Below are 12,996 nucleotides of genomic sequence, written 5' to 3'. Positions count from 1 at the left end.
ACATCATTCCCATTTCATAGCAACAGTTTAAAAATTACACTCCAAATGACCCTCGTCAATAAAGGAGGTGAACATCTAAGATAAAAAGGCTCCATCTGATTAGTCAACAATGTGAAGGGTCTCCACTCTTACTTTACCCTTACGGGTTGTTTACGAGTTTGCTATGAGCTGGGGCCCACAGTATCCGTGTAGAAAAAATGTACAAGAACATTTTTAGTCTATGTGCTCACTGAGCGGTCTACAATCTTGATATTATGTGTGGGCCACTTGCATTCCCTGTACAGGTTTGACCATTTTTATCTGCAGACAGCCTGCATCCACCTGTAAAGGTAATTGTGACTGAAGCATATACGCTGCATTACCAGGAAACAGCCAACAGGTCCCGTTTGATCTGCACAAATAAGGCTTTAACCGTAAAAAGCCATTCCTCGCTTGTCCCAGAAAGAACTCCAACACCCATGTCACTAGTGTTAGTATTAAGGATTAGAAGATTATTAGGGTCTGGGAGCCACTGCACCTAAGCTTTGTCCAGGTCTGCCTCCTGCTGCTTTTACAGAACTCAGTCTATTTCTGAGGTACAAGGACAGTGAAACCGGTCACACACCGCAACCACATGACAGGGTCAGTGGCCACCCCAGAAGCTCTGACCACATGCCTCAAAAAACCCCGTCTCTTTGGCCAATACACTGCCCTTTGCATGGTCTAGCCTGGAGAAAGGCAAAGAAAGCCTTAAACTCTGACGATCAACAGCTCTAGGCCAAAAAAAGACATGACCAAACCAAAACTCCTGTCACCAATGTTTACTGACACCTGCCCCATTTTTTCTGTTAGATTGACGGCTTTTTTAATTTGGAGGTTTTGTTACTTATAAGAACATAGATTTATAGAAGCTTATTTAAAATGCTTACAAAGCCTCTGATCTTAAATGAAAATAAGGTGTTACCCAAACACATCTATGTCTCACCCTGTGCTAAACTCCAGTTCACTGTAAATTATTAGCAACAACACTACATTTCCTTTGGATTGAACAATAACATGTATATGATGTAATTTAGTTAACAAAGAAATGAAACTAGCAGGGGCAAGAGTAGAGTATGCAGAAGACAAAGTTAGATGGGGAAGTTGATTCTCTGTGGCGACCCATGAAGGGTAATCTGAAAGGAAAATAAAATATGATGTCTTGTAATCGAAATTTCTTTGTTGGCTTCCAAATCCGGGTTCCCTAAAGGGTAATTATGTTTGAAGGAATAATCCAGATTTTGAGTCATTTCAGATGAACAGTGACACAACATTTTCATGGATTACATATTGGAAAGAGATGGATCTGTAGGTATATTTGAATAGCAATAGCCAGCTTCTAAAATGTGGGCTTTATTTAGGTAAACATAAATTCAGCATGTTTGTTTCACTAAAAGATGGCAGACACTCATCTATACTTGAATTTGGAAGAAAAATTGAGATATGTCATAGGGCGATATGGCCTAAAAATAAAATCGCCAATTTGATTTTTTTTTATTTGATTTCCAATTTTTTCCCTGAACCCTCCCTACCTTAGGAAAGCAATACGTACAAACGGCAGACAACTTAAAGCAAATTTTGCTTTTATTTAATCAAACCCAAGACAAATGTAACCCCCATTTCTGGGATGAATAATAAATAAATGAACACACTCTTGGAATTAAAGTCCCAGCTGTGTTTTATGTTACACTTTGTAGTCTAGACTAAAAGGAGACAAACATTCACCTTGAGAGTAGCACCATTTTCTCAAGGATTAACAATACAGCTCATATCTGGGGTCTCAGGTTTTAATTAAATAAATAAACCCCGTCTTCTCCACGGCATGTATGGGTACCATGGGTTTGACTGTATGCAAACGACCGCTTCGGTGATTGTTCTCCACCGTACCCCTTTCCTATAGATGGGTATCGAGCCCCGGTATTGAACGAGCCCCGGGGCAACATTCTTCAAGATCTGACCTCAACGGTTCTGCTATCGGTACTGGAGAAGTCGCATTTTTTTTTTGTGTCCCACAAAATATAAACTAGAGCAGTGACGGTGTGGGATTTTTGATCACCGTGGGGATGAAGCAGAAGGAGTCGCGGTCAACCGCACACAAACCATACCCCCGCCCGCCGCCGAACACAAAATCTGCGGTGGCTGTGTCACAAATGAATACCGGTACAACTAATAATTACAACGCACTATTCTTTATTAACAAATAACAGTAACATCTAACTACTAACTATCTAACTACTGAACTAACTAGGTGTTGTAGAATGAGTATGTGTATGTGTGTCAGCATGCTGCATGTGTAAGAGGAATGAGCGCGTGCCGCGCGACAGTGAGTGAGAGCGTGCACAAGTGTTGGGGGTGCGCCTTCATGTTTGAAGTTACAAGAGTGAAGGAGAACAGTACAAAAGGTTTCCCCCAGATGTTGGAATAGGTTTGTGGTGCTGCTGCCTTTGACTGCGATCGATGGGCTTTAGGCAAATGTTGCAGCGTGGGGTCTCTTCCTCCACGTCTGTGGCAGCAAACCTATAGCAGTTCCAACAACAGATGATTTTATTCCTTTCTCGGTAACAAACTTCCCACTCTCACCGGTAGCCATATTGTCGCTTGCTGTTTCGTGTGTGCTGTGATGTTGTTTGTCACTTGCCATACCGCTGTGTGAAACTGACGCTACGGAAGCTCTGGGGAGCCAAAAATGCGCCATTACACAAAAACTCAATATAGTTATTTTTTAAATCACAGTAACAAAAAAATTGAATTAATTCATTCAATCAATCTTTCGCCCTGGCCTAATATGTCAACATACACTTAGATTTTAGCAGCACAGCATGTGCACTTCTGACCCTTTATCCACCTCTGAGTAAATCAACAGCTGATTTATTTTACCATTAATATGAAATCAAAAATGGGGATTGTGGAAAAGAGGTGAAGAGGCGAGTGCAGGCAGGTTGGAGCGGTTGGAGGAAAGTGTCAGGAGTGTTGTGTGACAGAAGAGTGCCAGCAAGACTCAAAGGAAAGGTGTACAAGACAGTGGTGAGACCAGCTCTGCTCTATGGGTTAGAGACGGTAGCAGTGAGACAGAGACAAGAGGCTGAGATGGAGGTAGCGGAGATGAAGATGTTGAGGTTCTCCTTAGGAGTGACCAGGTTAGACAGGATAAGGAACGAGTACATCAGAGGGACGGCTCATGTTGCCTGTGTCAGCGACAAAGTCAGAGAAGCCAGACTGAGATGGTTTGGACATGTTCAGAGGAGGGATAGTGGATATATTGGTAGAAGGATGTTGGAGATGGAGCTGCCTGGCAGGAGGGCAAGAGGACGGCCAAAGAGGAGATACATGGATGTCTTAACAGAGGACATGAAGTTGGCTAATGTTAGGGTAGAAGATGTCCATGATAGAGTGAGGTGGAAAAGGATGATTCGCTGTGGCGACCCCTGATGGGAAAAGCCGAAAGAGAAAGAAGATGAAATCAAAAATATTTGCCATTACTTTAATTGTAGAAAAAACCATCTCTAATGTGCATCTTACAATAATGGTTAAAACATATTTGTCTCTAGTACAACCCACCAAATCTGGCCCTCTTTGCCAAAACTGTCTCAACAATTTTAAACCGGAGCTGTCGTCTGTGACGCCTACATAAGAGACGCTCTTTCACATACTGCAACTATTCGACCATTTACGCGATCATTGCGGATCAACTTATTCTGACGCGGAAAAAGGTGGCATTTGGTATTAGCTGTGTACTAATTTGCAACACATTACTTAAGGTTGAAGAGTTACGGTAGTGGAGCTGAAGCTCCAGTGTTAAATGTTTGAACTGTGGAGAGGTTCTATAAACATTGATATTTTTAAGGCGAATCAAACAAGACGATGTAACTGGTAAAGCTAATGCTACACTCACAGCAGGCTCAGAAAATGGTATTCAAGTGACTACGTCCAGTCTATGTAAATGCAAATAAATGCATGTTTCAGGCTTTCGTGTTCAAAATTTTCACATTTACTCATCGCTACGCAAGTTTTTAGGTCCATTTCTGGCCTCCATGGACAAATTGCATGGGCATTTAATGTGTGTTAAGAATTAAACCATTTGAACTTTGATAAATCAGGGACTCGGATTTGGTAGTGAAGTATGGGTAGCGTCCTTTTAAATACACTGAAGTGCCAACAGTGTGAAAATTGATTATGATGGAGAAATTAATAACTGCAGTTTGTGCCCGGGCGGAATTCTATGACACCAAGTCTTTCGTATATATTGGAATACAGCTGTGAAATTAAACCCTTGAAGCAAGATTTGCAAGATTTGCACCGCTTTGACATTTTGCACCAAGTCTCCAACTGTAAGTATATAAGCTAGTAAAGCGACAGTCCAGTGTGAACACCGTATGCGTTGAAGAACCCATGTTAGGCACCTTCTTAAACCTCCATCACAATTCTGACGTAAACATAGCTTAATGCTACAAATATGGACATGGTGACAACACACCACCCAGCACCGGGGTCGTTCACCTCACATCATCTGTAACTGTTAACAAGGTCTGTTTTAATCTATTAATAGTGTGGATGTCCAATTCAACAACCTTAACCTGCAAACCGCCCCTCTGGGTTGGGGCAGCTGTTGGTTTTAGTGTCTGTAATTATGACATGATACTAAGACATTAACTATAATTTGTAAATATTTAATGAATGGAAATAATGGAGGAGAAGTCTACATAATTTCACAAGCAGCCCAAAAGATTACAGGGATATTTTCTACTCATTTCATGTTTTGTTGCATCTAAAATCTCAACATTTACTCCTTCAGAGAATATTATCATGTCTGACAAGCATAATATGGATGAATAACTGGAATTAATGCTGCAGCAGAAGTTTATGCACACACATAAAATGACTATTTGGGATTTACCTCCGTACTGTGAGCTTCAGTATCCTGTACGATCCCTTTATAAGGATGAGGGCCTCCTGCCGGCTGCCATACAGGGGAGATCCGTTTATGTTGATGAGTTCATCACCAACTTTCAGCTTTTTGCACTGAGCAGCCTTTCCTTCATCCTCCATCTAGGACAAAAAAAAGGCATTGGTTAGACTAAAGACAGGATAAGACAGAAAACGTTACAAATAAAATATAGTACCCATGTAAAGGAAACAACTTTTTTTAAAGGATTACTTCCAGTAAATTGCCCGTTATGAAAACTTTAGAGGGTCTCCAAAAGATGACATAGAATCTATCCCATTCTTTGAGATTGACTGGTGATGTTTGTGTTTGGTCCTCTGGTAACTAAGGTAACACTCTGACTCTTATACAGTGAGAGTAAAAAGTATTTGATCCCTTGCTGATTTAGTTGGTTTGTCTACTAATAAAGACATGTTCATTCTATACTTTTAATGGTAGATGTATTCTAACATGGAGAGATAAAATATCAAAACAAAAATCTAGAAAATAACTTTAAAGAGTTTAGATTTCACCAAGGGATGTATTGTTAAACAGATTCAACCCTATAAGTATAGTTTTCAACTTTGTAAAAGTTGCTCTGTAAACTTTTAAGGCCCCAGTTGATCCTTTTGCAATTGTCTAATCTGGAAGTCTGTGCAGTTTGTGCTATAAAGACTGTGCTGAACACAGGTTCTCCAACACGCTTTTAGCATACGGTGTTCACACTCGGCTGTTGCTTCCCAATGCTAGCTAATGTACTCACAGTTGGACAAGGCTTGGTGCAAAATGTGGAAGCAGAATTGATCCAGACTTATTCTTTCACAGCTTTATTTCGATATATGAAAGACTTGGTGCCATAGAATTCTAGCCGGGCATAAACCGCAATTTTTATTCAAATTTGTCCTCCAAGACCACCTTTGTAACGGTTGGCACTTCCATGAATGAAAAACGCCGCTACTCATACATCACTACCAAATCAGAGTACCTAATTGGTCAAGTTTAACTGGTTTGACTTTAACGTGCGTTCAATGGACACGTGTTTTGTACGTACAACCTGAAAGCGGACTCAAAACTTACGTAGAGGCGTGTGAAAGCAAGAGTTTTAACACGGAAGTTAAAAACGCACATATACCCGTGTTCACATTGATTTTTCATTGGAGGTGGTTGCTTAAACGCGTGTTTATGCGCCCAGTGTGGAATTAGCATGCCTACAGAAGGACACAAAAACTAAACAGCAGCCAGTGAAGAAGCATCTGTGTGAGATATATAAATATATATTTCTTATCTTTTAACTGATCAGGTCACCACAGCAAAGTCGTTCAACTATTATTTGTCATGACAAGCTAATTTTTTTCATATGCTAATTTCTAAACGAAAGGAACTATTGCTTAATGGGATCAGGACCTAAAAATATTTGTCACTAAAGAGAATTATTTTATTTTTATAGTTATTAAAATATGGGCCCTAAGTGTTAAATGCTGGACTGAGTGAATTTTAAGTAAGGGATCGTGGCCGACGAAGTGTCCATTTATAGAAATTAATTGACGATGCAAAAGCCTGAACCGGTTGCTATCGTGAACTGCTTTAATTTCTGATAATGGACACTTTAAAGGCCATTAACCTGCTTATACCATGGTCCCTTACAAAAGAAATAAATATTCAATCAACTTTTATTACTTTATTCTTGTTATATTTTCGGTTTAAATCGCTTGTGCAATGAAAAGGGGACTATTTGTTATGTGGTGCAGCGTGTTGTCATTGTAACAGCTAAGTTGGCGTTGACCTCAATCGCAGCGGCAAAGGAAAGTGATATCCGGTTCGTCATGATAAATAAGGCATCGGTTCAGAGAGAAAGTTCACCTCTTACTGCTTGTTTTTGTCCAGATGATGAAGCAAAAGTTTGTTTTAAAGAAGCCAGCACAGTGATATAGAACATTTAAGCTATGTGACCGGAACTTATTTTTTAGTTGTACATTATCACTGCCCATTATCACTTTTTAGCAGCTGGGTAGCTCGGTTGGTAAGGTGAGAGGCTACCACGCAGGAATCCAGGGTTTGATTCCCAGAGGGGGATGAGTAATTGCACTGGGGGCAATTACCACATCAATGGCGAGCATTAACATCTCTCAGTGGGATAAATAAAGTATCAATTATTAATATTATTCCATACCCAGCAGCCAATCAGAATGGAGCATTCGCTCTGACCATGGTAATAAAGGCGTGTTACCATTCTGAGGTCGTTTTGTCCAGCTTTAATGATTTGAATGTTTGTCTCTTTTAGCTGCTGTAGATGGTTGCTGTGGCACCGCCCCTGACAGGTTTCCATTTCACAGCTTTACAGAGACATCTGCCACAGCTGGCAATGATCCACCATCCACCATCTGCCATTGGCCTTTAGTATCACCTGCCAGTAACAACAGTCACATCCAAATGCACTGAAACACCTGCCAGCAACTACAGTCAATGACTGGCAGCCAACTATAGATATTTTTGGGCCATTATACCAAGTGCAACTCTCAGTGTTTGAGCGTAAAACCTTAAAAATTATGTGTTTGCAAACAATTATCTATAATTTGTAACAGAAAAATGCACTTGAAACTCAAAAATATGTACAAACAAAACAATTTTTACTTGAGAGATATTCTTTTTCTTCTGTGCTCGAAACAGAGCAGGGCAACAGGTAACAAATGTGCCTCAAAAGCCAAAATTCTTCCAATCATGCACAAACCTGATCCATTCTACAAGCTGATTGGAAGAATTTCTGACCAATCAGCATCAACCTTAATGTCTATGTCTGTGATTAGGTGGCTTTTGAGGTGGGTACAAACCTGTATCCACCCCATAAAGGCAATTGTGACGAAGGCATAAGGTTCCTCTATTTTCCAGACGTTTTTTCGTCTATGGCCAGATCCAACCTAGGGCCTGTTTCAAGGACACACTGCTCTACCATCAATGTGCTCTGCATGCCATTCTTATATGAATTCTTCTTCACCTAACTCCCTTCTCTCAACACAATACAGACTCCACCTGGCCCACAGAAATTGTTGAATTTGTGGTATTTACTTGCATCTTGCTTTGCCTACTAGTAGGAATGGTAGGTGTATTCCTAGTGCTCCTTTACGCTCTGTCCAAGCCCAGATCCCTTTACAGTTGCAAAGACAGGTCTCCCACTCACCCGCATGACTCCTTCATCCCTTGGGGAGAAGGGAGCGTAACAACAGCTATGCTGAGAATTGAAACAGTTGCTGCCGGCACCGCTGCAGCACTTACTGAAGCTTAAACTTGACTAACTGCATTACATCTCATGACCCTTCAGAACAGATGAGTTTTAGATCAGCTGACTGTCTTTCCTGGCACTGTTTGTGTTCTTGTTGGGGATCACTGCTCCACATGGATCCCTGCTGACGACAGCTATGGGAGAGCAATCAGACAGATTCTCTCCAATCCTACTGCTCTGCATGACCCTTATGCCTTTGGTGCTCCCGTTCTCCCGGTTTTACTGCTGTTTGTGTTTTTGTAACTTGCATTCTGCCCTGCCTCTGATCTCTGAAGTTATTTATATCATAATCATCTGTTGAACAAATGTTTGTTCAGTTTAGCTCAGATACTGAATAGATCTCTTTGTCCCCAACAAACACAGATCTCTGTGAAGTTGTAGTACAGGCTGATGGTTCTGATTGACCGTACTATTATAAATAAATGCCAACTGTATCACCATTATTAAAATAGTATTACTATTTTATTGCTCCTTTTTGAGCTGGCCAAATGTCATAGAGCTAATGTCAATATAATATAAAAGTGATCATTTGTTGTGAAACTAACAGCAATTTTATTACAACCGTTGAAATATGTAAACTTCATACTGTGCAGAAAATTTAATTGCATATCCATTTATGGATAACTTTTCTTATGTTTAAAGATCCACTCCAAGGAAAATTCTGTTTTTAGTGCTTTTGAACGTTCTTGTGGCATTTTTCTCATGATGAAAGACATGTATAAAGGAATTCAGCAAAAAAAATTCTAAGTATTTCTTCTGTGGTGTATCAAGATCAGATAAAAAATGTCGTTTGAAAAAGCTTGTAGTTGTTGCATACAAACTACCATTGGCAGGTCACAAGCTACCTGCTCCACTCTATTCTGATGCATCAACTTGCAGATCCATGTACCCATTCATTTTCCTCGTCTGAGCTGGAATCCGGCTCAAAACTGTACAGCGGATAGCTCCAATATTGCTCTCCTTTTTTGTGGCACCTGCAATGTTAGCTTGGGGTAGTGAGGGGGTGTAAGCTAGCAGGAGAGGGTAATCAAAGGCATGATGAAATTGAGTGCATGCTTACTACTCCCTGGCAACAGTTCCGTCCACAACTCTAATTTCTGATTAACTATTTCTGGTATGCAGAAACTATGTCCTAGAAAAAGGATCCAAGATGTTTATTTTGCCTAAAAATGGCATATACGTAGTTAAAAAATCACTAGCAATACTTATACAAAATATCAAAAGATGATTGGAGTGGGACTTTAAAGAGGGTGGGCTTCTTCTTTCTAGATGTGAGAACAGTTTGTTTTGGTATTCACTTCATCCTTAAACCTTTAAGAAATTGTATTGGGCTGACAAAGAAACCTCGTTTTGTGTGTTCCACACAAGCTGTAGCGCACCTTGAGATCAGATGTTGATGGTGAACTTGGTGAGTCAAAGTGTCTTGAGCAGACTTGCATTAAATTAAAAAACTACAGTTAGAGTTTGTGACAGACCCAAGAGTGGAGCCCTGCAAGTGACACACTGCAACGATGACCAGTACCTAGGGAGCTCTGCACTTAGACATGGTTTTGCAACTGCTACACAGCTGCAGGACGGTTTTGTGGAACGGCCTCAATCACTTTAACATGAACACCAGACGACCGTTGCAGGTGACTTCACTGACACCAAGATACTGCCTTAAATGTTTGTAGTGGGCAAAAGACAGTGGAACGTAGACAATAAAGCTATGGTGTATTGTCCTGTTCACTAATGAGGGTCGGGTCACCTTGCACAGAAATGATGGTCATCAGCATCGTTGGAGAGGGTGAGGTGAGCGATACGCAGAGGACAACATGGATCCAGGATTTACTTTGATGGAAGAGGTGCGACAGAATGGGCAGACATCACCAGTCCGAGCAAAACTGATTAGGTTATTGTAGATGGTCCAGTCACTGCATGTTCTTCCCTCAAAGACATCTTAGAACCCATTGTCACCCCCAAATTCCACCAACACATCCCCAACTTTCTGTTCATGAATGATAACGCTCCATCACATTAGAAATACCCGCCAATTTCAACTGCACCCCCTTAGTACACACACCCTTCACCCCTCAAAATATACATTCCAATATAAACACACACACATGCACACACACACCCTCACAAACACACACACACACGCATTTCGCAAGGAAGGTGGGACCTTGGACCATCTGTCCCCTAACCCATCCCTGGTAGGGGGTACTGGACCCTTGGCAACGAGGCCGTGTCCCCTGGGTGCTGGTTTCCCGGGCCCAGCAGCTCTCTCTCCACGCAGGGGGAGGGATCCCTGAGCTTTATGGCAAGGCCAGAAGCCTGGTCAGGCCATGTTTACAACAACCCTCGTGGGCCCCCCTTTTCCCCGGGGTGCACCCCTACCGGGAAGGGGCCGGCTGGCCCCTGCCTTGCTCCTTTCTGGACCAACCGTGGGCCAGGTGGGTGGCTGCCTGGAGCGCGGAGCGGGTCTCCCTTGGGGGGTCCTTGCTCGTACCTGGGGTTGGGGGGGGGGGGTGCACAGAACTCCTGGGTGGTGATGAGGTGCTCGTCTGGGGCTGTGGACACCCTGCTCAGGTGGGCCCCGGCGTTGGGCCCTCCTGGCGCGGCGGGGGGGCTGCTCTCCTGGTTGGGCTGGGGCAGCACCTCTTTCCCCCACAATCTTTCCCCCCATGCCTCCCTGCTCTCTGGCTCTGGGGGCTTCGGGGCGGTTCTGCTGGCCCTGGCCTGGGTGGCAGATGTGATCGCCCGGGGGCGGTTGTTCTCTGCCTGCTGCCGTGTGGCTTTGGGGGTACTGGCTGCCGTGGCTGCTGAGGCGGGGGTCTTGGTGTGGGTGTGGCTGGGCACTCTCCCTCCTTCTTTTCACATTCTGCCATCCATTTTAGAAGAACATAAACACTCACTTAAGCACAGGTGTTAGCTTACCTTTGCACTAATAGTTTGCGTGATTGATTGAATGAAATATTTCACACTAGTTGGTTTGAAGGCATAAGTATACATGTGTGAACACTATCTGTATTGTGTGCATGTTGACATGTGGACATTTTTGCAGCTAGCAGGTGTGTTTATAACATTTGAGTTTGTGTGTGGACAGGGCCCCGCCCTTTGAGATTTGTATTACATCTGAACCTTTCCGTAATGATAAACATCAAGTAGTTTGTTGCTTTATGCTGCTTCATGGTTTTACCCCCCCCCCTCCTATTATCACCCTCCTACCCCCCCCCAACATCCCTCTCTCTTCTTCCTTTCTTTCCTTTTCCATCCGGTCCAACAAAAAAGATTTTCAAATATTATTAAAATGAATAAAGTTTGGCCTCGATTACAAAAGGGGTTTATTCAGACATACCTCTGGTTTGTCTGAAGATTAATAACCCCTGTTGTTAAAGTAAAATATGTCCAACACAAGAGGCCTACCCTCTTGTCTCTGTCTATCCCTCTCTCTCTCTGTTTACCCCTCTGGTCACCAGCGGAAACAATCTCCAGAGTTCTAAACCCACTTCCTGGATGCTGCACACCTTACTCTCATTCACTCCGTCAACCACAGCATACTTAAGCACTGCACTGAGATGAATTTCTCCCAGTGGGACATTTTAATGCATGGCTGCCCACATTACAGTAATGCCTCCACTACTGCAACAGTTGCACTTTTCTGACTATTAATCTCATGTTCCATCCTTTCTTCACCAATGTACAAGACCCTAAGATAAGACGTAATAAGATAAGCTTAAGCTTCTTCAATTGAGGCACGAGCCCTTCACCTACCAGGAGAGGCCAAACTGCCTTTTTACGGTCAAGATCAACGGCCTCCAAAATAGATAAGTTAATTCTCATTCCAGCCGTTTTACACTCTTGTCAAAATCTCCCCAGAATACATAAAAAGGTTCTGGGTTGATGAAGCCAACACAATGACATCCACTCCAAAAGCAGAAGTGAAATCCTGCAGTCCCATACCAGACTCCCTGCAGCTTCTGGATGCATCAAGAAATTTGGTCAATAAAAATTATGAAGAAAAACTGTGACAAATAAAATCCTTGACAGATCCAAACAGGCATTGGGAACAGGTTGGACTTAATTCGGGAGATTAAAAACCTCCTCTGATTGTACAGAACCTGGATAGCCCTTAGTTAGGGGCACTTTCTCTAAATCTAAAAGTGAATGTAGATTGAATCCTCAAGAACTCTGTGTAAGGTATAGAGCTTATTCAACGTTCCACAGCCAAAACAAAAACTGTACACTTTCTATCAAATTACACGTTCAACTATTTGCCAATGTTAGTATAGAAAATCACCTTCACTGTGGTCAAGGTAAAAGGTCATTTACCGCCTCACAACTACATTTTACAAGTGGAGGACTACAATGCAAAGGTGATATGTGATCGCAATGTTCTACCTGGATTGTTTGAGGGCCTTATATGGACAACAGAACAGCGCAGGAGGGTTACTTCTACGCAGCTCACTGATTGGTTGACAATGAGAGTAGCTCATCAGTGGGACATGTGTACAGAGCGGAAAGATTCTGAGGTCATTTGTTTGAAAATGGAGAGCTCTGGGCCTCCAATGAGCATCATCAGGAAGGCAAAAGAATAGGAGTGATGAGTGTGGAAGTGAGATACACAGCACACTGCTCTGTGCTGTACACTCACACTCGTTGCGTGAATCTACAGCATATGATTAGGACATCATTGCAGGGCAAGGACCCACCTGACGTTTGTGCATGAAGTGCAAGACACACAATCAGAATTCTCGCTGAAATTTGTTGTATTTTTAGAAGAGTTAATTTCTCCATA

At 42.3% G+C, this 12,996-nt stretch overlaps 1 protein-coding gene across 2 annotated transcripts in view; it reads right to left on the bottom strand.

Moving 5' to 3' along the window:
- The window catches only part of shroom4 (shroom family member 4), a 62,867-nt gene that overhangs the window by 38,358 nt on the left and 11,513 nt on the right, over positions 1 to 12,996 (bottom strand). For both annotated transcript variants that reach the window (XM_011487645.4, XM_078935950.1), the window contains exon 2: positions 4,913 to 5,064. In XM_011487645.4, the coding sequence (XP_011485947.1) occupies positions 4,913 to 5,064 (152 nt within the window). The remainder of the gene's footprint in view (positions 1 to 4,912; positions 5,065 to 12,996) is intronic.

Source organism: Oryzias latipes, chromosome 18 (assembly GCF_053564925.1).
Source record: "Oryzias latipes strain Hd-rR chromosome 18, Olatipes_Hd-rR_3.1".
Classification (NCBI taxonomy): Eukaryota; Metazoa; Chordata; class Actinopteri; order Beloniformes; family Adrianichthyidae; genus Oryzias; species Oryzias latipes.
The sequence above is the reverse complement of the archived record's forward strand: the minus strand, read 5'-3'. Positions and strand labels throughout refer to the sequence as shown.